The sequence below is a fragment of the Phaethon lepturus genome, unplaced genomic scaffold (assembly GCF_000687285.1).
Source record: "Phaethon lepturus isolate BGI_N335 unplaced genomic scaffold, ASM68728v1 scaffold45465, whole genome shotgun sequence".
Lineage (NCBI taxonomy): Eukaryota > Metazoa > Chordata > Aves > Phaethontiformes > Phaethontidae > Phaethon > Phaethon lepturus.
In genome coordinates, this window is record NW_010540864.1 from 1 (window position 1) to 21,991 (window position 21,991).

The following is a 21,991-nucleotide window of genomic DNA, read 5'->3' on the forward strand; positions in this document are numbered from 1 at the left end:
TAGCCGCGGGGAAGCCCCGAAGCCACCTCACGCCGTAGTCTGGGTGGATCCGTGTGACGGCGTGGGAGATATTTGGGGAAGAAGGAGCTGAAGTTTTGGTGTCTTGTGTCGCTGTGGGCCCTTCTGTCAAGTGCTCGGTTTGGGTTTATGTAATCTGAAAATCGGGGGGGAGGAGGGCTGTGTCAAGCCTCTCAAATATTTTCTGCATAAAAACAGACTCACAAGAAAGTTTGGTTACATGTCATGGTAGTAAACATCCTGTTGTAATGAAGGATGTTGCTATAAGTAGACTTCCCATCTCTAAATATCTACTGGGGAATGTAACACTTGCCAGGCCCTGAGTGCTGGGACTTCCTTGTGTTGGCATAACACTACAATTTCTGTGGAGAAACTTGGATGAAAGCGTTCAAGGAGGAGTCAGATGTGATAATGACGTAATCATATGAATGATTGTGCCTACTTGTTATAGGGTAATTATAAACCCTAATCTGACCCTGCTATTTTTCAGCTATTGCATGATTTAGAATTAGCTCATCATGGAGTCGGAGCACCTGACCTATTGGAGCATATTTTGTTATTTGAGGAACTAAACAGCAAATAGGCTGGGCGTCAAGATAGCATGTGGTGATACGGTTTTATCACAGGGTTGTGGCCTAAGGAATATAGTTGTTTCTTGTGATTTTATGGCACAGCACCCTTGTATGCAATAGGTTGTGTGTTTTGGAAATGGGCAGCAGGGGTAGCATTAAGAAAGCAGCTTAGAGATTTAAATAACTGAAAGCAGTAAAAAAAAAAAATGTGTTTCTGAAGAACTTACAGGTCTTGATGCCCCCGAGCCCCAACATACCACCATCATGTCGGGCACTGTGTCCATTCTCCAACAATTTGCCAATGGCTTGAAGAGTCGCAGTGAAGAGACAAGGGCAAAAGCTGCCAAGGACTTGCAGCATTATGTCACCATGGAGCTCCGTGAAGTGAGTGCTGTGAATGAGATAATTTATCCTTGTTTATCATATGAGTGTGGGGCATGGGCTGGGTACTTTGGGGGTGGAGAATTTTGGAATATGGAAGGTGGTCTTAGAGAGGACGTGGGGCATAGCAGGGAGCTTACCTTTGCCCCAGCATGTAGGAGATGTGAGTGAGTTGGTAACACAGGTGGGTGGTTGAGCACCAGAATAAATAAACTTGACGTGTCTAGGGTGCAAAGAGGAGATACTGTTTTGTGTTTGTGATGTATGGTTGATTTAATTTCTTTCTGTTTAAGTGACCTAAGAAGCATTGTCTTTATGGAAGTTTTGGGGGCAGGAAGGAAGGAAAGAATGCTAAAAGCTGATTTGAACTTTTTCCTTTTACAGATGAGTCAGGAAGAATCTACGAGGTTTTATGATCAGCTGAACCATCATATATTTGAGCTGGTCTCTAGCTCTGATGCAAATGAAAGGAAGGGTGGCATTCTGGCTATAGGTGAGTGAAAATGCTTAATGCCTCTGGTGAGTTTTCTCTTCATGCATCTATCTTCAGGGATAGATTTTCAAAAGTAATGAGCTTTTATAATTGGGGCCTTATGTCTGACTGCTCGGTATGCTGGGTGCGTGCTAGTTGCTGGGCTCTGAAAATCTGTCTGTAAGTGTCAGCATGGGAGCTGCTGAGTGCTGAGAGCGGCTGAAAACCTGGTGCTTAATGGGCCCTGAGCTCTTCTGGGAGTTGAGCATCAAATGTGAGTGCTGAACACATGAAAATTCTGTTCTTGAGCTCAGCTGAGAACAGTTTGTGCTGTCTGTTTATACGTATCAGGGTGGGCTGACTTTCTCAACTCTCTTCAGTCTGAGGAGATTGATTCCTGTTATTTAAATTTATCTGGCTCGATAACAGCAGCTTCCATCCCTGGAAGGGGCTCACATAGCTTCTGCTTTGATTCTGATCAGCTGCTCCATCAGTTGCCCTGGTTGTGCTTTTGCTGTGACATGGCAGAGCTGCCTCCATCTTGACTCTTGGGGAAATCAGCTTGCATAAATACTTTGCCTTCCAAGCAAGTAGCCTGTATTGCAGCAGTAACTTCTTTAATAACCAAATAGGAGGTGCTTATGGTTTAGGCTCACAGACATAATCGTCCAATCCCAACGTGTTTGAAGACAGTGGAAGTCCCTTAGCTAGGGAAATCTTTGTTGACGACATCTGATTTTAAGCTGACAGTATCACTTTAAAATTGTTTCTGTGAATTTAGTGCTGTTGAAAGGTGCCGGCTTGACAACCCTGGACACTGATGGCCTCTTTATCTACAGAGCAGGTACAATCCAGGCACTGGCAGCGAAAGCTTCTGCCACGCTGCTGCCTGCCAATGTGTTCCACCCTGGCCAGGAGAGACCATCTCTACGGCTGAGGGGGAGAGCAATTTCCTTGGTCCATTCAGTCTTTGACTTCTCTACTGAGGCGGACCAGCTGTAGTAGTTGCATGTGGATGGATGCCTTTCTATTGGGAATGGGTCTGTGATCCCAGGGTGGATTTTTTTTTTTTCTTTTTAAACTAAAAATGGGGAAAATCTATGAAGCTACTGGATGCATTTTCCTGCCCACTTAACAAGTTCAGGTTCCAAAGAATGGTGTCCCTTTCCTATTGCTTGATTTTTACTTTTTTTTTCTGTGGATTTTCAGTTTAGGAGGAGTTAATGGGAATCTTTAAGGAATGAATAGGGAATACTAACTCTCATCCAGGGTTTACCTACTGTCTGCGTCACTGACTCTTAGGGAGAACCTACAGCAGTGCTTCCTTTCTCTACAGCAAGCCTTATCGGTGTTGAAGGAGGTAACGCCACCCGTATCGGCAGGTTTGCCAACTACCTGAGGAACCTCTTGCCATCCAATGACCCTGTTGTAATGGAGATGGCCTCCAAAGCTATTGGACGGCTTGCGATGGCTGGTGACACCTTCACAGCTGAGTATGTGGAGTTTGAGGTGAAACGAGCTCTGGAATGGCTGGGAGCCGACAGGAATGAAGGTCGAAGACATGCAGCTGTAAGTGATGGGGTTTTTTTTGTGTTCACCTGCCTTGAAACAGGATGGTTAGGATTAGTTAACAGTGGTAAGAGATGTGCACAGAAAGCTGTGGAAAAGCTCTAGTCAGGATCAGAATGGCTGGCAGTCCATGTCTGAGAATCTGTAATGCTCTCGTAGCAGATATAGTGCTGCTTCATTGCTTTGACCTTAGCCCAGTGACTAAAGAAGATTGACACACCATTGTGCTAGAAACTGTAAAAGTATGGAGCTGGAAACAGCTCAGGCTTACAGACATTGACAGTTTAAATAAATGATACTGCAGTCTAGAAATTATGAGGTTTGTCTATGGGTGCTCATCCTCACAGGTTGTTACTGTTTCGCTCCCCACCTTCAGGTTCTTGTCCTGCGTGAGCTGGCAATCAGCGTGCCTACCTTCTTCTTCCAACAAGTTCAGCCGTTCTTTGACAATATATTTGTGGCTGTGTGGGATCCCAAACAGGCCATCCGAGAGGGAGCTGTTTCTGCCTTAAGAGCCTGCCTTATCCTCACCACTCAGCGAGAGCCAAAAGAGATGCAGAAGCCCCAGTGGTACAGAGTAAGAGAATAACTGTTTTGAAGCAGCTCCTCAGAATGCAATACAAATGATCAAGTGCCCATTTTTAGAAGAACTGTCTAAGCTAAGAACCTGTGTCACATTTGTCAGTAGAAAACTGCCTCCCCTTGAAAGAGTTGAAAATATAATGGCTTATAAAATGAGTAGTTCCTTTAGACCACTGTAAAAGTAAGCAAGAGACTTAACTCTGTCACGAATCCATTGCTCTATCTGCAGCTCATTGTCAGCTGTTGAGCCTGACCTAGTTTTACAGCCATGCAATCATCTATCTATTGTCATTTCTTACTAGCACATAGTTTTATTCGTTAGATAAAACATCAGTGAAAAAGGTAAGGATCTTTTGTCTGAACCTTAGCTTTGCTGCCATTGACACATGAATTCAAGCTTCATAATATCAAATAAGGTTTGGACAGTGCAGTCAAATGTTGTGAACTTGGATTCCTCATAGTCAAATGTGTGATGCAGATATTGATTAAGTTTATACCATGGCATGGTTGGCTGGCTGGCTGATTAGTGCTGTTGAAAATGCTTTGCAGCAGAGTCCACAGCTTCTGGGTAAATCTGAATTTTGTGGTGTTATACTCTGTTATTACTCAGTTGAGGTTTGTGGCTACTCTTGGAAAATTACAGGACATCAGTAACTCTTGTCTGGCAGTACTACTTTATTTCCACAGGCTTTGTTTCTTCATGATAACTGAGATTTTTTTTCTCTTTTCCTCCAAGCATACATATGAAGAGGCTGAGAAGGGCTTTGATGAGACTTTGGCCAAAGAGAAAGGAATGAACCGTGATGACCGAATCCATGGTGCCTTACTGATCCTCAACGAGCTAGTGAGAATCAGCAGTATGGAGGGAGAGGTGAGCAAATGAACAAGGTGGGGATTATGGCATTTGGTTGCCAGATTAATTGACAATGTGTAGCAACTCAGCAATCTGTGGAAATACCCCATTGTGTTTGAAATGGGGTTGTTGGGCTGAAAAGTCATCCGAACATGGAGTCGGAGCATTGATTATTACAAATTGAGGTGCATCAGAGAAATAGCAAAAAGGTATTAAGCTCTGATTGAAAGCGCTATTAACTGGATTAATTACAATGCAAAAGTATTTTATATGGAATGAGGACTTTCTGTTGCATGTTAGACCCACATATTTTTGCTGGATTTTGCTTAATTGATGTTTTACAGCCATTTGGATATCAATTATACAGGGTGCTGCTTAGGAGATTTGGGTAGCACTGTGTTGGGAATCTCTTATTCAGCTACTTTTTGGTTTTGTTTGTTTTTTTAAAAAAAAACCCATGCTTTTCTACTTTGTCCAGCGCCTTAGAGAGGAGATGGAAGAGATCACTCAGCAGCAGCTTGTGCATGACAAGTACTGCAAAGACCTGATGGGCTTCAGTACCAAACCTCGCCATATCACTCCCTTCACTAGCTTCCAGTCTCTCCAGCCCTCTCAGTCAAATGCTTTGGCTGGTCTCCTGGGGTACAGTGCCCACCAAGGAATCATGGGTTTTGCAACCTCACCTGTCCCAGCAAAGTCTACATTGGTAGAAAGTCGATGCTGCAGGGATCTAATGGAAGAGAAGTTTGATCAAGTAAGTGTTCATTCTTCAGTTTGTCTGCCAACATTCACAACACTGGTTCTTGTAGAGCAATTATCCTCCATGTCCTTACTTAGCAGGCAATACTGCCTAGCATTGAATTGAGGCATCAAACCTCATTAATTACATGTATCCTGACTTTGTCACTGTCTCTATTAGAGCAAGTGATTTACTTTCTTTGGAAGGAGTCTTAATTACCTATCTTTCTGATGGACTCTGAAGCCAAATGTCAGTAGAATGCCTTAAAACACCCAGGTAATAAACATTTGTGCATTACTTCCAATGGCCATCCTTCAAAGCTCAGTCTGTCTCCTTTCAGGTGTGCCAGTGGGTTCTCAAGTGCAGAACCAGCAAAAATTCTTTGATCCAGATGACAGTTCTCAATCTGCTACCACGGCTGGCGGCTTTCCGTCCTTCAGCATTCACAGGTAACAAGATGGTTGGTTGGATGTTAGAAATGTTGCTGAAATTGGGCTGGAAGTTATCCAGCTCTCTTTGGGCCAGATGAGCTTGTGCAGGCAATGCAGCAGTACAAACGTGGTGCTTGTAAGATGAGCAAATTCCTCTGTGGGAAGACAGTCTTTTTTTTCTGGCTAAGTATGACTTGATATCTGATGTCAAAGTGTCACACTGATGAGGAAAATTGATTAAAAGCTGTTGTCTGGATTCTGTGATCAATACCATAAGAGATAGACCTTCCTTTTTGTGTGGGTTTTTTTTCTTTCTCAGTGTGTCAGTCTGAGGGTTGAACTCTGCTCTCTTGCTCCACTCAGTGTATCCCAAATATCAGCAGAGTTGTCTTCCTTTTTCTCTGTTGCATCTGCTGGGAAATATCAAGTAAAAATGGCAACTACCTGCTGGCTTTTAAAGCAGTTCAGTTGATTTTCCAAGCAAGCTTAGGAGTGTATCAGAGTTGGAGGCAAGTCACCAACCTATTCTAAGTGGGTTGGAACAAGCATTGTGGTGCTATTCCACATTTCCGATCAATCGCTATAAAAACAAGATGCTTGGATCTTATTTGTGTATAGAACCTGTTGCAATATTTCTCATAGCAGTCGTCTTTTGGTGATTTTTTTTTTTTTTTAAAGAAAGCATTCTGCATTTTGAAAATTTTATTATATGGTGAAATGTGTTTGCCACTACTTATGTCAGCAAATTTTACATGACTATGTCTGTTCCCTAGCTTTACACCTGTAAAGGTTTAGTTGCAAATGTGATGCAACTGTATGAACCTAAATGAGTTCCAATATCTGTATTGTTCTCTCTTGTGGCCAGCTGATCAGTATCTTCCAGACACCATGAATCATGTTCTTAGCTGTGTGAAGAAGGAGAAGGAGCGAACAGCAGCCTTCCAGGCCTTGGGTTTGCTTTCTGTAGCTGTGAGGTCTGAGTTTCAAGCTTACCTGCCAAAAGTCCTTGAAATCATAAAAGCAGCTCTTCCACCAAAGGATTTTGCCCACAAGTAAGTATGTGAAGGTTAGAAGAAGAAATTGAACTCCCTGTTCTTTGTATATTGTTTTATGTGGGGTCAAATTTTTGTATTAAAATCAAAGATATTTCTGTAAAACTGATAACACAAGAAGTGGTATGAAGAAAGATGTTTGAAAAATAGCGACTTCTCTTAATTAACTTTTATGTGGTCCCTTTCCAGGAGGCAGAAGTCTGTGCAGGTTGATGCCACAGTCTTCACCTGCATTAGTATGCTGGCACGAGCCATGGGACCCAGTATCCAGCAGGACATCAAAGAGCTTTTGGAACCTATGCTGGCTGTGGGCCTGAGGTAAGTACAAGGCACACAGGAGCACATTTTTCTATTAGCCACTGGATGGCATTGTTGACCATACAGAATGAGACCTCAAAAAAGTCTTCAGATTGAGAAGGAAGACTATTCCGACTATTCCTTTTAAATGATCTTTCAGAAGACCAGTGTAGTGCTTTCAGAAGAATAGTATGTTTTAAGTGTTTAATGTGTCTGAGTTACTTAAGAGCGTTGGTCTCTGTGTAAAGAAATCTTTTTGTAGAACAATTAGTGAATTCAAAAGCAATCTCCTTTACTTTCCACTATTCAAACACATTTGGCAACAGCCTGCAAAAATTTAGAAAGCCTCTGAAGGCCAGCAGATGTCTGCATTATCAAATTGGCAGGCAAGGAGAATTGATGTGCTGAATATTTGCTCCTAGCTTCTTTCACTTTTTGGAGTTGACAGTTCCAATAGGAAATTTCCTAGCTCATGAAGCTGTTACTTGGGAGGCTACGGAGAAAGTATCCAGGTAGCACAGAGTTGTTTCGATTAGATTAATGTTGCCATCTGCAAGTGAATTTAGTTGCCTTTGTGTCTAAAAACCACAAGTATAAGGAATCTCTTAGGCTTGTAACAGTGTTCTAGCAATATTGCCTAATGTAGCAATGTGTGCTGCAGTGGGCACTTTGCTCACCAAGTTCATACAAGAAAGTCATCTCATGTGCCAGAGTTCACACAAGGACCCCTGTGCCCTGCGACAGGCATTGCTCGGATGTGTGAATGCCCATAATTATCTTCTGATGGGCAAAGGCACAAACAAAAAGCTGAAATATGTACACCATATTGTTTTTGTTCTCATGACTATCTGCCTGCTTCTTGCCCTCAGCCCTGCTCTAACAGCTGTGCTGTACGACTTGAGTCGTCAGATCCCCCAGCTAAAGAAGGATATCCAGGACGGGCTGCTGAAAATGCTTTCCCTTGTTCTAATGCACAAGCCTCTGCGACATCCAGGCATGCCAAAAGGCCTTGCCCACCAGCTTGCCTCCCCTAGCCTCACCAACATCCCAGAGGCCAGTGATGTGGGTAGCATCACCCTTGCCCTTCGTACACTTGGTAGCTTTGAGTTTGAAGGTAAGATGAAATAAGGAAGCAGGGGGCCAAAGGGTATGGGTTATAAACGCTAGTGCATTGGAGTAGACTACAAGTAGCAGGAAGGTTCTGAGAGCACTTTGTTTAAATTGCTATTCCTTTGTAAGACCAGTAATTGAGGTGTAAACCTGTGGTAAGCTCTCCATCTTCTTCTTTCTAGGCCACTCTCTGACTCAGTTTGTTCGTCACTGTGCAGACCACTTTCTGAACAGCGAACACAAGGAGATCCGGATGGAAGCAGCCCGCACTTGCTCTCGCTTGCTCACACCTTCCATCCACTTGATCAGTGGTCACGCCCATGTGGTCAGTCAGACAGCAGTGCAGGTTGTGGCTGATGTTCTCAGCAAACTGCTTGTGGTTGGAATAACTGACCCAGGTTAGTGTGGGGTTCAGAGAAAAGGGTTGTCCTGCCACATGTTAATTTTAGCACATGAGCAGATGACGATATTAAGGTTGTGGTAGAATTTGAACATAGTTGCCAGTATTTATAAAGACAGACACCTTAAGTTATAAGGTGTCTGTCTTTATAAATTAAAAAGGTCTCCCAATTTCTCTTTCCAGATCTTGATTTTTGAGGTCTTAATAGAACAGTAGTGCAAAATGCTCAAACTGTGCCCTTGGTAATCCTTTGAACTAGGTAGAGCCCTGAGACTTGTTTTTCTGTGTCGTGGCCTTCAACTTTGTAATTTGGGAAGGGATCGGTCCCTTCTGTTGAATCTTCCTACTTGATTTTTTTTTTTATCCTTTCAGTTGCATTATGGTAACCTGAGATGAGTTCATTTTCTGCACGCTGCCTCCAAATGTGCCACTTGTTAGTGGAAGAGGTTGGCATTGTACTGATCTGGGTATTGGGGCAGTACTGAGCAGCACTGAATCTCTTGAGCTGGCCTACCCTGTTTCTCATGTGTAAAACACTGATGTAGCGTCTCATGCTGGGGAAGCTCTCAGCACTTCCCTGAGGTTGTGAAGAATTTTTGAGGCCAGTTTGTGAATAAGGGCAATAATAAGAACAGGAGTTTACTGCATTTAAAGAGAAACAAATGTGTTCTTGCAGACCCTGATATACGTTTCTGTGTGTTGGCCTCTCTGGATGAGCGATTTGATGCTCACCTTGCCCAGGCAGAAAATTTGCAAGCTCTTTTTGTGGCCCTGAATGATCAAGTATTTGAAATCCGAGAGCTGGCCATCTGTACTGTGGGTCGCCTGAGCAGCATGAACCCTGCTTTTGTCATGCCTTTCCTGCGCAAGATGTTAATCCAGGTAATGAAGAGTGATGCCTGCAGTGAAAATAGAGTACTTAGTATTGAGACTAAGATGGTGTTAAAAAATTGGACTATCTAGCTGTAGTGAATGTGTGGGACAGTGGGGGAATATCTCCTTTTTGGAAAATATTTATCACCCAGCTTAGCAGGTTTCAGGAAGTCTTTTTAGTGATAGATATTTGGACTGAAGCTCTAAGGATATACTAGAAAGGAAAGGATAGCAGTCATCATTTCACCCCACATTCATCGTGCTGGAGTGCTTTCCATCTGTATTGAGGAAGAATGTTCTGTGCTTCTTTTAGGTGAATGGATGGCGCCACTTCATAAATGTGTATGGTTTTGGAGCCGTCTATTCAGCTTGATGCTAATTAGCTTCATTTAGACGTAAATGACTGGATGGAGTAAATGTAGAAGACCCTTTACAAGTGCTGAGATTGCCTTTTATTTCTGTTGTCATTGGACAGGAGAGGAGAAAATGCAAAGAATTTTTACCTACCCTGTTCTCATGCTTCCGTTGTCTTTTCTGCAGATTCTAACAGAGCTGGAACACAGTGGTGTTGGCAGAATTAAAGAGCAAAGTGCCAGGATGTTGGGTCACCTGGTTTCTAATGCTCCACGCCTCATTCGTCCATATATGGAGCCTATTCTTAAGGTAGGGTCTCTGTACATTTCCTGGTGACTTTGGAGTGAGATGATATAGCAAGTGGATATATGACCATCAGGAGCTGCAGTTCTGGTTCATCATACCAGGAAAAAATCAGACTATTGTGGATGTTACCCACAGTAATGGATGTATGCGGCAGCATAGCCTAACTTGATTCTAGATTTGCACAAAGTTTGTGAAACGAAAGTTTCATTTACTCTTACTACTTACATCATGAAATGCTCACCATGATGTAAGTTGGTCCCCTATGGAGTCTATTTCAGGCGCAAACAAAAGGAAAGATCGTTTTGAGTATTGTATGTACAGCAAGGAGTCTTCTAAACATATTCTAGTTTGGTCCTCTGTCACCTACCAGGCACTGATTGTGAAACTGAAAGATCCTGATCCAGATCCAAATCCAGGGGTGATTAACAACGTCCTAGCTACCATAGGGGAGCTTGCACAGGTAGGGATACTGCAGGTACCTCTTTGCCATGCTTGTCACTTGTTAAGCTTTTGGCAATGTTAGATGAAGAACTTTGATTTTTGTCTTTCAATAGGTCAGTGGGCTTGAAATGAGAAAGTGGGTGGATGAGCTCTTCATTATAATTATGGACATGCTACAGGACTCCTCCCTGCTGGCTAAAAGACAAGTAAGTGTTTAACATCTGCACTAAGCTTGCCATCTGCTGTAACGAAATATCCACGTGTTGCATCATACCTGCTAAAATGAACCTTTAAATCACTCTGTCTTGTGGAGTGTACGGTCACACTCGTGGCACACAGGTCAGGGATTGTGGTGCCTGTCTGTTGTGACGTAGTACAGAGTTCTTAAAGGAAAAGAGAAAGAAGAAGAATTAAAAAGGAAACCATTTTTATTGGAAGGCTTGGACTCACCAAATTGAATGCCTGTTTGAATTGTATCTCTGAGTCTAACAAATTGTTGATTATCACTTTCTATACTATTGCTTTTTTAAAAATGCTTTTTATAGAGGCTTTCAAATCGTGGACTGTCGTTTGCAGCGTGATGCTAAAATGCTGAAAGAAACTTTACACAAGTTGAATGACTGATGGATCAGGAGACATAATAAATTCCCCGGTCAAAACTAATCTTCTCTGGTATTAATCTTTCCAGGTGGCTCTTTGGACACTGGGACAGCTTGTGGCCAGCACTGGTTATGTGGTGGAACCATACAGGAAGTACCCAACTTTGCTGGAGGTGCTTCTGAACTTCCTGAAGACTGAGCAGAACCAGGGCACCCGTAGAGAGGTATCAACATGAAGCTATCACAGAATGATTTCTAAAAGTTTTTGGAGGAGAGACAGCTGTCAAATAAATGTGTCTGCATAGATTCGGGGTTCTCTCTTTAATCAGGACCTTTCCAAACATGTGGGTTCACGTGTTGGCTTTTGCCTTGGTGATGAAGATCTGGTGAATTTTCTTTTTGTTTCTGTCTTATCAGGCTATTCGTGTGCTAGGGTTGCTGGGTGCTTTGGACCCTTACAAACACAAAGTGAACATTGGCATGATTGATCAGTCACGAGATGCTTCAGCTGTCAGCCTCTCAGAGTCCAAATCCAGCCAGGATTCTTGTAAGCATCTGAATTTGAAGTGAATAGCTTTATGATCTACAAACAGGTCTTGATTTTTGTTGTTGTTGTTTGCTTGTTTTTTGTTGTTGTTTCATTTTGTTGTTACCAGTTTGTCTCCTCTTTTTCATATTGTTAGTGCACATGTTTTCACCTAATACTCAGGTGCTCCTGAAGTTGTATTCAAGACCATTTAACATGTAGCTTGTGACACTAGTCTTTTTTTTTTTTTTTTTCTCCTAGCGGACTACAGTACCAGTGAGATGTTGGTGAACATGGGAAACCTCCCTCTGGATGAGTTCTATCCAGCTGTCTCTATGGTGGCACTGATGAGAATTTTCCGAGACCAATCCTTGTCCCAACACCACACTATGGTAGTTCAGGCCATCACCTTTATTTTCAAATCTCTTGGGCTGAAGTGTGTGCAGTTCCTGCCCCAGGTCATGCCAACATTCCTTAATGTAATACGGGTTTGTGATGGTGCCATCCGAGAGGTGAGTGTACTAAGGACCACTCCTTCTTCCTTCCTGTTCCACTGCCCTAAAATAAGAATCAATTTTTTTAAAGGAGAATGCGACTGGCTTTGGGCATTGCTGTGCTATGTGTTGCTTCTGCAGCATGCTTGGCAGCAAGGTTCAGCTCTGCTTTTTCTCTCCTGTGAGCATTTGGTAGAATATCTAGTGGAAACAATTTTTTGCTTCTCATTGAAACAGCTGCTTCTGAGCATAATCCTTAGAAGGCCAATATTTGATTCTCTGTTTTTATCAAGCTGGTCTTTTCAGCAAAACAGCCTCTGCAGCTTCCAGAGCTTTCAGTGATCTCTGCATTAATGTACTGTTGCAAACAGTGTCATTAAATAGAGGTGGATTCTTTAAATTTCTGATGCAATCATGTACTTTGGCTCATCTTTGAGAAGGAAAATTCAATTTGCTACGGTCTGCTAACATTCAGAACAGTGTGGGTGGTGATTCCACAGCAGTGCTTTCTCTTCCTTCCTACTTAAGTTACAGTTTTAGAAGGAAATGAGAATTGTGTGAAGGTAATAATGGGCTTAAGGTTCACCTAACCAGAGATGGCTGCTGTTTGCCAAGCTTTTTCCTCGGGCAGCTGAAAATAATCTCTGGGATGGGAAGGGCAGTTTGTACTAGTTATTGGTACTGTGTTTTATAGGTGGGATGGGTGCTCCCTTAGCAGAATCCCAACCCTGCTATAGAACCACTGTTTTCTCCCAGACTGAACTACTACTCAGATTGGAAGGAAAACATCTCACACGCCTGGGTTGGCCGAACTCCTAGACCTGACTGATCTAACTTGCTTGAAAGCTATGCAGTTGTGCACACTCTGTTTAAAAATTTTCAGGTAAAAGAAGATGGTGAAAGTGTACTGGGGAGAAGAGCTGAGGTGGGTACGCGTGACACCTAAAGCCTAAAGGAGGCAGGTCCTTGTCCTATACAAACATCCTCTCACAACACCAAAAAAAGGCACAGTGCAGGAGCTCAGGGTTCATTTTTGGTAAATGTAGGTGTACTGCTCTCACTAAAGAAGCTGATGTTATTTCTTACTTAGTTTTCCCAGAAAACTGTTGTTTCTTTTTCTGAGCTCCACTTTCTATTTTGTCACTGTAGTCTTCAAATACTGTGTGAAGAAATGAAATTTAATATATGATAACTTACATTTTCCTAGAAGAAAAAAGACTATGTACATTTATTTTGTGGACAAAGTGATTTAACCCACATTATTTCATACGAATCTCAAAAGTAAATTTATTGTCATGAGTGAGTGCATGAGATAGCATTGGGGCAAAAGGAATTGCAAAACTGTCATAGCAGATCAGAATAAAATTTTCTCAGTCAAAATTCTTCTATGGTACAATCAACCATCTTTCAAAAAAAATGTGATATTTCCGGCCAGGACCAAACTCTATTCCCCAGTAAGTTTTCACCAATGTATCTTGGTGGGGATGGGGAAGAGTGCAGAAAGAGTATCTTAAAATGTGTGCCAGTTTGGCTTACAGGCAGGGGAAAAAGATTAGGGGCTAAATTTTTGGAAGCATCCTTCAAACCTAAATTACAAAGCTATGTAGTTGAGGCGTTTGTGCTTGCAAGTCTGTTCTGATGCTTCATAAATTTGCTGACACATTATAAATGCCTGTTTGTATGCTTGACTGTCTAAGGCTTTGAGATCAAAATTTTTGATGCAAGTTGGGGAAAGAGGGAAGAAAACCCAACCAAAAAACCCAAAACCACCCCCCACACCCAAAAACCTAAACCAGTGAGCTGAAGCTGCCAAGAATTTAGCCCCAAATTTTGAGCGTATAGGAGCTATGCATGCTATTTGTTTGGTAAATGAGCTTGCATTTGGCCTGTGAAATGCCATTTACCCAGCATTGCTTTGATGTTTGACTAAGCTACACTGATCGCTACACGTTTCTTCCTTTCAGTTCCTATTCCAGCAGCTGGGGATGTTGGTGTCCTTTGTGAGAAGTCATATTCGGCCCTATATGGATGAAATTGTCACCCTGATGAGGGTGAGTACAATTTTTAAGCCAGCATTTTACTGTCAGAAAAGGTGGATAGTGTTTCTGTCATTATCAAATGTATCAACTACTTCATAAATTCGTATGAAGTGCAGAATTCTGTGTATTTGAAATAATACTTGTATTTTGAAATAACATGTGTTTGAAATGATAATATATGTTATTACTATTAACTGCAATAAGAGCAGCTCTAAGATTCTGCTAGTGCCTCGGTTGTTTTGAATGCTTGGATTTTGTACACTTACTACTTTCATAAACATAGTTTTAGCAAGAGGTGTTTGGCACTTATAAATATGTGGCATTTCACTTCATTTTCACTTACTGTTTTTGCAAACACTTAGAAGGATTAGGAAAAATCAATTGTCTAGAGGGTTTTTAACAACTATAAATATACTGAAGGCATAGAGTATTTTAAAAACAGACCAAAATTGCCAGTTTATATTGGTTTATAAGGAAAGGATAGTCCCTCCCTGCAATCTTGAATTTATCTAGTGACGGTCTCCTACAGTTTGCTTTTCTTGTAATTGGCACAGCTCAGTTGAAGAACTGTTTAATTTTTTCCTTTTTTTTTTTTTTCCCTTCTGTAGGACTTCTGGGTCATGAACAACTCCATACAGAGCACAATTATCTTACTTATCGAGCAAATTGTGGTAGCTCTAGGAGGTGAATTCAAACTTTATCTGCCTCAGCTCATTCCTCACATGTTACGGGTCTTCATGCATGACAATAGTCAGAGTCGCATTGTCTCTGTCAAGGTGAGTGGGAAGCTGCAGCAGCTGGGTTGATCTGGGTATTGCCGAGGCAGGTGTGGGCCCAATGTACCATGCTCCAGCTGGGCTTCTTGCTCGTGTGTTGCAAGCAAGCGGGATAGGCACAGCTTAGCAGTGGCTTGGTATGAAATGATGCAGACAGTACTTCGTTTAAAGTGCAGGGTTGAACCAACTTTTCACTGGGTACGGACGTTTAAAATGCATCTCTCATGACTTTGAGTCACATTGGGTCATTTTTTCTCTCCAGCTATTGAATGCGATCCAGCTCTTTGGAGCTAACCTGGATGACTACCTTCATTTGTTACTACCTCCCATTGTAAAGCTATTTGATGCCCCAGATGTCCCAGTGGTGGCTCGCAAGTAAGTGTTGGTGGCTTTGCAGTCTCTCTCTTCCACCACCGCCCCCCGCCCCGTGGTATCCAAGTTCTGCAATGGCTGCCCTAGCCATCCATGTGTAGAATGAAATACCACTTAGTTCCTTCCATGTGTTTTCTCTGAGTTAAATCATTATGGAAGGTCATTTCTGATTGGACATCACAGCACTATTACTAGCTTTTCTTCGGTATAGACTACGACTTTCTGGTTCTCACCTGCCAGTATTTTAGTCACTGCAACTTGCAAGCTGTTCTGCAAGTACTGGCTGCATTAACAGAGTTCTGGTGACCTGTTCTTCTTATTACTATTGATGCCTAGGAGGACTGAATCACTTATGTATTTTTACATCTCGTTTCTCCTGTCTTATACCATGAGAGGTAAGTCTTTCCTTCTTTCTGCTCTGACTTTAGAGCTGCTCTAGAAACAGTGGACCGCTTGACAGAGTCCCTGGATTTCACTGATTATGCTTCACGGATTATTCATCCCATTGTGCGAACACTAGATCAGAGCCCTGAGCTACGAACAACTGCAATGGACACCCTCTCCTCTCTGGTGTTCCAGCTGGGAAAGAAGGTAATCTTCTTAAGATTGAAAGCTCATAGACGGAGGGACTGTCCCAAAGATCAAGGCCTTAAAGTTGAATATTTGTGAGGTACTCATTCTGGATTTTAAAGAATACAGACTTTTCTCTTAGTTGCCTCTGGAATCGGGATTTGCTGAAATCAAACTTTCAGAATTGGTTTCTTATAAGATAAATGAAACAAAGGTGGAATTTTATTGCTCTTGGTGACACCGAGTAACTAGCTTTTGATGCATTCCCCTGTACAGTACCAGATTTTTATCCCAATGGTGAACAAAGTTCTGGTGCGACACAGAATTAACCATCAACGCTATGATGTTCTTATCTGCAGAATCGTAAAGGTGAGTTCACAAGTACATAGCTGTTTGCATAAGGGCACTTTGGGGATTTTTTTGTTGTTGTTGTTGAAACAGATGTAGCTGGAAACTTCACTTTCAGTTACTCATAAAACGAGGAATGGTTGTTGCTGTATTTGTGTGTTAAGTACAGCTTTTTAAGGAGACTTTGAGATTGCATTGGGAAAATTATTGTCAACTGGTATTAATTATTTCCTAAAGAAAAATCACTGCAAGTTCTAGGTAGGATTTTAGACTTGTAGCCAGTGTCGTTACTTTTTTTTCTCAGTAGTTCTTAAATACAGATTTACCCTATTTTTTCCACAGTGTCAGGACTTAAGGAGACCTTGTTATCTCGGTATTTTCCATACTATGTCCCACGCTTCAAAAACTCAGTAACTGCTTTGCAATGTGATTAGTGTGAAATAAGTTGCACAATGCTGTTCTAAGCTTATTAGTGAGTCAAACAAGAAAGAGTGCATGTTTTAAGGTATATTATTTTGGCTTTTAATACTAGGAGCTAAGATTTCTTACCAGTTACCTTGAATAGAAAATGGATATCATTCGAGTTCTCTGGTTTATAAGGTGTAATCATTATAATGAAACATGGTTGTTTGCTTCACAAATTTTGTTGTGAGATTGGATAGTGCTCTGACTTCATCATCCATCTGGCTTGTAGAAAATTGCTTTTGTATGCATGGGTTGCAGTCTTCATTGCAAGTCGTTTATTGTAGGGCTATACTCTTGCTGATGAAGAGGAGGATCCCCTGATTTATCAGCACCGAATGTTGAGAAGCAACCAGGGAGAAACTTTGGCCAGTGGTCCTGTGGAAACAGGTCCCATGAAGAAATTACATGTTAGCACCATCAACCTGCAGAAGGTAAGACTGGAGCGCTGCACAGCGTGAGTTTGGTACTGAAGGGAGGAGCTGTTGTGTCACACCTAAGGAGTTTGTCCAGTGCATCTAAACCACATTTATTTACACCGCTTTTATGTTGCCAGCTCTGTACAAAACTGAGGTCAAAGCAGCATCTGAGACTCTGTTTAAAATTAGAACTTTAAAGGTAAGAGCAGATGAATTATCAGACTATTAATGGCCATGAAGTAATCTTGACACTGTCTTGTTATGTGAAGCATGAACAAGACTTCCTAGATCACAAGGAATCGTCTGTAGCTTCTAGAGACATCTGTTTCAGAGCCTCTGCCTTTTTTTGTCAACTGCTTCTCTTATCTTAGTGCTATATTCTACCTGAATACAACTACCTGAAAGGGGGTTGTGGCGACGAGGGTGTTGGCCTCTTCTCCCAAGCAACTAGTGATAGGACAAGAGGAAATGGCCTCAAGTTGCGCCAGGGGAGGTTTAGGCTGGATATTAGGAAAAATTTCTTCACTGAGAGGGTGGTCAGGTATTGGAACAGGCTGCCCAGGGAGGTGATGGAGTCGCCATCTCTGGAAGTGTTCAAGAAATGTGTGGATGTGGCGCTTCAGGACATGGTCTAGGGGACATGGTGGCGCTGGATTAATGGTTGGACTTGATGATCTTGAAGGTCCTTTCCAACCTAGTGTTTCTGTGATTCTGTGATTCTCTTGAAGCCAGTATAGAACTTAATAGCCAAGCACTGGCTAATTTGAACAGTAAATGCATGTAGCACTCAGTTCAGTAGTGGGATGGATTGGTTTGAAAATGCTGGACTTAGTTAATGCATTTAGAATTACATTTTTGTTTTTAAGCTGATGTTTCAACAGTGGCTTTTTGTGTTTTTTTTAAATGTTAAATACTTGGCATATCATGACAGGAATACATTTAGGGAAGACTCATTCTTAGAAATGAGACTGAAGTACTGCAAATTATCTGGTAAGGGTATCGGATTTCAGGGAATTGAAAAGGGAGTCTCAGCAATGTGATTTGGAGCTGTAAAGAAGTAATGCTGCATGCTGATGGATTTCTTCTGCTTTTGGATAGTGCTTCATTTGGTCGTTGAATTGTCTTGCTTTGTACTGCAGGCCTGGGGAGCAGCAAGAAGAGTTTCCAAAGATGACTGGTTGGAATGGTTAAGACGACTGAGTTTGGAGCTGCTGAAAGATTCCTCCTCACCATCCTTGCGCTCATGCTGGGCCCTAGCTCAGGCATATAATCCCATGGCTCGGTAGAGTAATTCTGTTTTTTTTTTCGGATCGCTTGAAATTGCAGATGCAAGCCAGATATTATAAGGGGAAAAAAAGTTTCTTAAAAGCTCTTAGGTTCCATAAATAGAGATAGTTCCTGCTTTGGGACAAATCAAATAGCTGGCAACTTGATTTAATTTCCACCCTTCCCACTTGGCTACTCCATGATGTGCACAAAATCTTTCAGTGGAATTCTGCATATTAGTCTAGAAATAACATAAGGTACATAAAAGTGGAGCTGGAAAAACAGCAGAGTATAAAATAGTTTTGAGGATCTACTGTGGGTGAATAAAAATGCCTCTGAGTTGAGTAAGCCACAGTGCTCTCTTTTGCAAACCGTATGCCTGGAGAAACTTTCAGTCTCTGTAAGCAGTTGCCTGTTTATCTCTTCTTGATGATATACACTTGCCATCTCAGTGGCTATCAGTCTGACTACTGCTGCTGTTAGAAACTGCTGGTTTAATTTTGTCTTAATGAGAGTTTTATCATTTTTGAAATAGAAGGGTAAACAGCGTGATGAAAAGCCAGCAATTCCTAGGTAGGCAGAGGCTATGCTAGCATCCCCCATGTATACTTCATGCATCTCAAACCCATCCCACAGTATTTCTCTACAGTGCTAGCAGTGACAAGGGCTGTCACGGTATCTGTTTTTCACATTCCCTCCTTCTCAAGCTTTACCACTAATGCAAACTCCAGCTATTGCAGTCCTCTAGTGAGCACAGAAAACAAAAGTGTTGCGGCATCTGTGCCCAGAGAAATGTACAGTCATCTTTTTCACTACATTCCCTTGTGATCTAAGACAGACTAGACCTGGTTCTTCATAGCAGAAGAGCAGAGCATCCTTGCTGCTATGAAGAGTTTGTTCTAGCCTAAAATACTCACCAGCATATGATAGTACAATATTTCTACTATTGTAGTATATCATCCTATTATACATTTTTAAAACGCATGTTTCACTAAGTATTTGGTACAGAAGTTAGCTTTATAAAAACTAATCACTATTTGTTGCAGGCAGACATATAAATGCATTTTGTGTGTCTCTCTTGCTGAATAAGAAGGCAAGTCCATTGTCAAATAGATTTTTTCTCATGAGTAATGAATCCCCACCTCTCGCCTGCCTCCTCAGAGATCTCTTCAATGCTGCTTTTGTTTCATGCTGGTCTGAATTGAATGAAGACCAGCAGGATGAGCTGATCCGAAGCATTGAATTGGCCCTGACATCTCAGGACATTGCGGAAGTCACTCAGACACTGCTGAACTTGGCAGAATTCATGGAACACAGCGACAAGGTAGAGATGCTGTTAGGCAACTCTTTTCTAATGTTGGCTGGCTAATGTCTATGGAAAGGGTGTGAAGAATTCATGCATGCTTTCTTCTTTTTTTATACTCATTCTGCTTTTGATGTATGTGCTTCTATCCAGGGTCCACTGCCTTTGAGAGATGATAATGGCATTGTCCTCCTGGGGGAAAGAGCTGCAAAATGTCGAGCATATGCCAAGGCCCTTCACTACAAAGAACTGGAATTTCAAAAGGGTCCCACCCCGGCCATTCTAGAGTCTCTCATCAGGTAGGACAACAACTGATGAGATTTCTGATCTTGCATCAGTACCCAATTTAGGATACCATTAGGGTGAATGTAGACGATTCTTAGGATTTCAGTCTCTGTCACAAGACTTTGTTGTGGGCTTACGCAGATGTACACTCCTAGCTGCTGAGTTCTGCCCTTCTATTATGTTGTTAAAGTTATGATAGAAGCCATGGGAAGTTGTGCGGGAAAAAGTAGAGTCTTCTGATTTCCACCTCTCGCCCTTCAAATTCAATATGGGATGTTGTGGAGTGGCTGTAAGTTAGATGAGAGAGGTTTCTACACCTACATATAAATAAGCCAGAAAAGCTGAAGTTCTTAACTAAAATTTCTCATCAAATTCTGCTCATGTAGCTTAGGTAGAATATATTCTAACAAGAGTATATTGTTTTCTGAGCTTTGTCAGCAAGAAAGATATTAGCCTGAAGTACTTGCACAGGATTTGGTACTAAACTACATGTTTTAAAACATGAATCTCAGTTTCATATCACAGAAATGTTAACTCTACCATTTGAGATAGACAAATTGATCTTGGTTGAGCAAAAACTTAGCTTTGTATGCAGTGAATTTTTCATCCCTCCCAATTCCTTGGAGTTGTGCTTTCCTGTTTTTTCCCTTCTTTTATTCTTTCATCCTTTGTCCTCTCGTGTTTTCCTGAGGAAAATACAGAATTCAGTGTATCCCTTCCCTGGCCTTGGCCACCTGTGCAGCTGTTTCTTTGTGTATGAAAAAGCAAGCTAAGGAGCAAAGACTTGAAGTAAAGCAGGATTAAAAATGAAAGACAATTTATTAGCAGTGAAAAAGTTTAGAAACGTTTGAAAATCCATTTTATAGACCACAGTTAAAGTAGTTCCAACTATAGTTCCACACAGTTGAAATTTACAGCATGAATAGTCAAACATATGTAAGGCAATTCCCAAGACACCTTTATCTCCCATTTCATACAAGACTGAACAATTTAAATTAGATTCATACTCTTTTTAAGGTGAATAAAAATAGATTATATTAACTATAACTATCTTTTCCAACATATTCAAACAATGGTATAGCTACAGGAGTCGTTTCTTTTTTTAACTGCTACTTTTAACGCTATGTTATGTGAGGAAGAAATATACTGACTTTTGACATAACATCTCTAGGTAACTTGTAACTGGGGTAGTCTTCAGAAGAGATTTTAATATTCCTCAATGCAGTATGCTAGCAAACATTCCCTTATGTTTGAATAATTTTTGGCACTTAGAGATTCTCTGGTGCGTACTGGTGTTTTGCTCGTGGATGTAGTGGTTTTAAGTGTTGGAGTTGAGTTGGATGCTGTTCTCTTCTACTCTTACTGACATATAGCACACGTATGTTCTAATCTGAACATAATTTGATGGCAGCCCAGAAAGTTGCTTTCTAGTTCATCAACCTTTAGGTGATCTGTGGGTAGGAATAAGCATCACAGAGCATATGGGACAAACTCTTCTGCCAGGGTTACTATCTGCTGGGTGCAGCCCTCTATGGGGACTTATTTGAGGCAGCAGCAGAACATGGCAGAGAAACTTCAGGAGAGGACCTGGCCAATACTTTTTAATCCAAAATCTTTGAGCTTCATTTTTAACTCTGTAGGAATGTAAGCCACTTACTATACACTAAAGAAAGGTGTATCAAGGACACTTCTGACTCATTCCTCTGATTTGAAATGAGTATGTCATTGTTGTGATTTGAGTCCCCCTTGGAAGGAGTTATTCAGCAATGCTTACTCTAGACACTGAAGGAAAGGCGACAAGGCGCTCTCTTTTTCAGTTCCTGCCTAGCTGGTTAATACTATGGCAACCCACTAGTCACAATGCTAGTGAAAACACACCACTAAGTTTTCTGAAGGTGCTGTAAGTGCATTCTGTTCTAACCTATGCTAACACAGTATTTTTCCCTTTGGAAAGAGCCTTAAGAGGAAGAAATAAGTCTGAGCCCTGATAACACTAGTGGCTGTGGCGGGTGCTTAGTGTGTCTTAGTGTTTGTGTGTGTACGTAGCCAGCATGTAACTGTTGCATGTATTAGATGAAATAA

General features: G+C 41.6%; 1 protein-coding gene across 1 annotated transcript in view; it reads left to right on the plus strand.

The window, feature by feature from the left end:
* The first annotated feature begins 854 nt into the window (after positions 1-854).
* Positions 855-21,991, plus strand: part of MTOR (mechanistic target of rapamycin (serine/threonine kinase)) — a 65,720-nt gene continuing 44,583 nt past the window's right edge. The window contains 27 exon segments of the mRNA XM_010287543.1: positions 855-974; positions 1,356-1,464; positions 2,780-3,012; positions 3,389-3,589; positions 4,331-4,465; positions 4,926-5,201; positions 5,527-5,635; positions 6,483-6,669; positions 6,859-6,987; positions 7,836-8,080; positions 8,259-8,474; positions 9,153-9,358; positions 9,890-10,012; positions 10,380-10,469; positions 10,564-10,656; positions 11,139-11,273; positions 11,467-11,596; positions 11,837-12,087; positions 14,034-14,120; positions 14,717-14,884; positions 15,147-15,259; positions 15,685-15,847; positions 16,103-16,195; positions 16,924-17,070; positions 18,195-18,337; positions 19,483-19,645; positions 19,778-19,923. Of these exon segments, the coding sequence (XP_010285845.1) occupies positions 855-974; positions 1,356-1,464; positions 2,780-3,012; positions 3,389-3,589; positions 4,331-4,465; positions 4,926-5,201; positions 5,527-5,635; positions 6,483-6,669; positions 6,859-6,987; positions 7,836-8,080; positions 8,259-8,474; positions 9,153-9,358; positions 9,890-10,012; positions 10,380-10,469; positions 10,564-10,656; positions 11,139-11,273; positions 11,467-11,596; positions 11,837-12,087; positions 14,034-14,120; positions 14,717-14,884; positions 15,147-15,259; positions 15,685-15,847; positions 16,103-16,195; positions 16,924-17,070; positions 18,195-18,337; positions 19,483-19,645; positions 19,778-19,923 (4,211 nt within the window).